Source organism: Monoraphidium neglectum (assembly GCF_000611645.1).
Source record: "Monoraphidium neglectum strain SAG 48.87 unplaced genomic scaffold scaffold06066, whole genome shotgun sequence".
Lineage (NCBI taxonomy): Eukaryota > Viridiplantae > Chlorophyta > Chlorophyceae > Sphaeropleales > Selenastraceae > Monoraphidium > Monoraphidium neglectum.
Window position 1 is genome coordinate 1 of NW_014007568.1, and position 2,542 is coordinate 2,542.

The window sequence follows — 2,542 nt, forward strand, 5'->3', positions numbered from 1 at the left end:
GGGGGGGAGGGGTGGGGGCGGGGGCGGGGCACGGGGATGTGGGGAGGTGATGGTAGGGACGAGCAGCTGACGTCCAGGCTACTATGACATGGTCGCCGCCAGCTGCGCTGCCAGTATGCTGGCTGCCCAACCCCAAACCCCAGCGCATGTGCCGCGGCCGGCCAGCCGCAGCCGCGGCTCCAGACGTGACGAGTGACTCCGTCTGGGGTCGCCTCAAGCCCGCCAAAAAGCCACCCACCGACCATGCACACGCGCGAAACCCTCCAAACACGCCAGTCAAAGTCAGAGGTGTATGCCGCCCGGCCTACCTCCAGCTGCTGTATGCTGGCCGTCAGCTGCGCCTTCTCATCAGTCAACTTCCCGACCTCCAGCCCCGTCAGCCGCCGCAGCGTCAGCCCCAGGACGCCCTCCGCCTGCGCCTCCGATAGCTTGAAGCGGCCGCCGCGCAGCGCCGCGCGCGCGGCCGCCGCGTCGGGGGCCGCGCGGATCGCCTGCGGGTGTTGAGATGGGGTTTTGCTTTGTCAAGTTTTGGTATCAAAAAGCTCGAAAAAAATTTGTCTGGTGGGAACAGGGTTGAGCTCGCCGCTGCCAGCAACCACGAAATCACCCACCACCGACCGACCCCCTCGCATATGCGCTCCAACCGAAGCGCCCCCCCCCCCCCTCCTGACCTGCACCACCGCCTCCAGGTCTTCCAGTGCCGCCAGGAAGCCCTCCACCAGGTGCAGCCGCGCCCGCGCCTTGCCCAGCGTGTGGCGCGCCCGCCGCTCCACCACGCCAACCTTTTTGTCAGGAAACAGGGTCGAAGGGAGACATTTGGTTGAGCTGCCGGGCACACTCAGAGCTGACTTTGAGCGAGGCCCGGCCAACACAGCGAGATTGCAGGCAGATCGCAGCTGGACTGCTGCCAGATCGCTGCCAGGTCACAGTCAGATCACAGCCACCGAGCGCTCACCCTGAAATCGAGGAAGTGCTGCAGGAAGGCCTTAAGGTCCAGCGTCTGAGGAACACCGTCCACCAGGGCCACCTGGTTGATTGAATGGGATGAGGTGAGCCCAGATCGAGCTGCGGCATGCCGCGGTACGAGGGCAGCGGCGTGGCCAGGGAGGGCGGGCGCCCGCCGCTCCCGGCGCAGCAACGCTGCGCCGCACCACGTGCTGCGCTGCCCGCCCTCCAGGCGGCAGCCCAACCCTTGGATTCTTGTTTGCAGGTTCCACCAAGTCGGCGTTCAGCAAACCACAAACCAGGACCCAAGGCACTGCGCCCGCGTCCGACCCCACACCGTCGCCGCCCGCCGAGCTGCGCGGTTTGCCCCCATGCAACATGCAAGGAGACACCGTTGCCACGCCAACACCAAAACAAACACCCCACAACGCCACGTCAACCCAACGCCACACCAATTTCGACACCACAACACTCCCACCACAACCTCGCCTCCTGTCACGCCCCCGCCCCCCGGCCCACCATGTTGCATGAGAACCGTATCTGCAGCCGCGTGTGCTTGAGCAGCTGGTTCAGCACCACGCGCGCCTCAAAGCCACGCTTGACCTCCACCACGAGCCGCACGCCTGGGCAGTGGCAGCCGCACGGCCGCGGCCCGGGCGCGGGGCAGGGGGAAATGGGTTGGTGCGTGCCAGCAGGGACCCGGCGGCCGGCGCGGGGGTTGCCCAGGGGGGAGCAGGGGTGGAGCTTCACAGCTCCCCGATGGAGACGGTGTCTGCGGCTCTATACACGGAGCGATTTCCTCTCCCCAATGGGGCTGTTGGCATGTGCGCAGCGCAACATACCAGACCCCAAATCAGCGCAAAGCGGGGCGTCGTGGCGCTTGCAACAAACCCCCACGTCGCACACCGCCGCCCCTGCCTTTCAAAAAGTACGCGTCGCGTCCTGTAGCCAGCCGCGACCGCTCCCATGACGTGATCAATGCCAAGGCAAGTCTCGCACGCCAGATCTGTGAGATCAGCGGAGATCTCACAGGATCTCTTCCAGATCTCACCCGTCCTGTCGCTCTCGTCCCGCACGTCGGCAACGCCCTCGATGGTCTTGGCCTCCACCAGCTCAGCAATCTTAGCCGCCAGCTCAGCCTGGGTGGTTGCGGGTGGTTGCGGCGAGCGGTCGACAGGGTGGTTCAGCATTTTATGCTTTGGTCCGGCGCGTGGTGTTGCCGGTCATAGGTTTGGCAGGCGGTTGAGGCACGTCGAGAGTGGGTGGCTTTCAGAGACGCGCCGGTGGTGCGATGTGGGACGGCGATTGAGGTGAGCGTGGGTGGGGTCGCTTTCAGCGCACCGCACAGTCCTCAGGGGCCGCAGATGGAAAGCACTCGTCATGACAACCACACTCACTAACTTGCAAGGTTATGGATACACATTCAAACGCCTGAAAACAATCTTGATGGAAGCCCTGAAGCCCCAACCCCTCACCTTGTTGACTTGGTAAGGCACCTCAGTCACAACAATCAGCTGCCGCCCGCCACCCGCTTCTCCAGTGCCGTTGCTCGCCGCCGCCGCCTCCGCCTCCTCCTCCGCGGCCGCCGCCGCGGCGG

At 65.3% G+C, this 2,542-nt stretch overlaps 1 protein-coding gene across 1 annotated transcript; it reads right to left on the minus strand.

The window, feature by feature from the left end:
- Nucleotides 1-81: 81 nt before the first annotated feature.
- MNEG_16166 (DNA gyrase subunit A) lies at nt 82-2,135 on the minus strand (the record flags this gene model as incomplete). The annotated part of the gene is made up of 6 exons (XM_014035363.1): nt 82-122; nt 239-491; nt 672-782; nt 956-1,027; nt 1,465-1,568; nt 1,997-2,135. The coding sequence occupies 6 exons, from the start codon at nt 2,133-2,135 to the stop codon at nt 82-84; spliced, it is 720 nt and encodes a 239-aa protein (XP_013890817.1).
- Between the last annotated feature and the right edge of the window lie 407 nt (nt 2,136-2,542).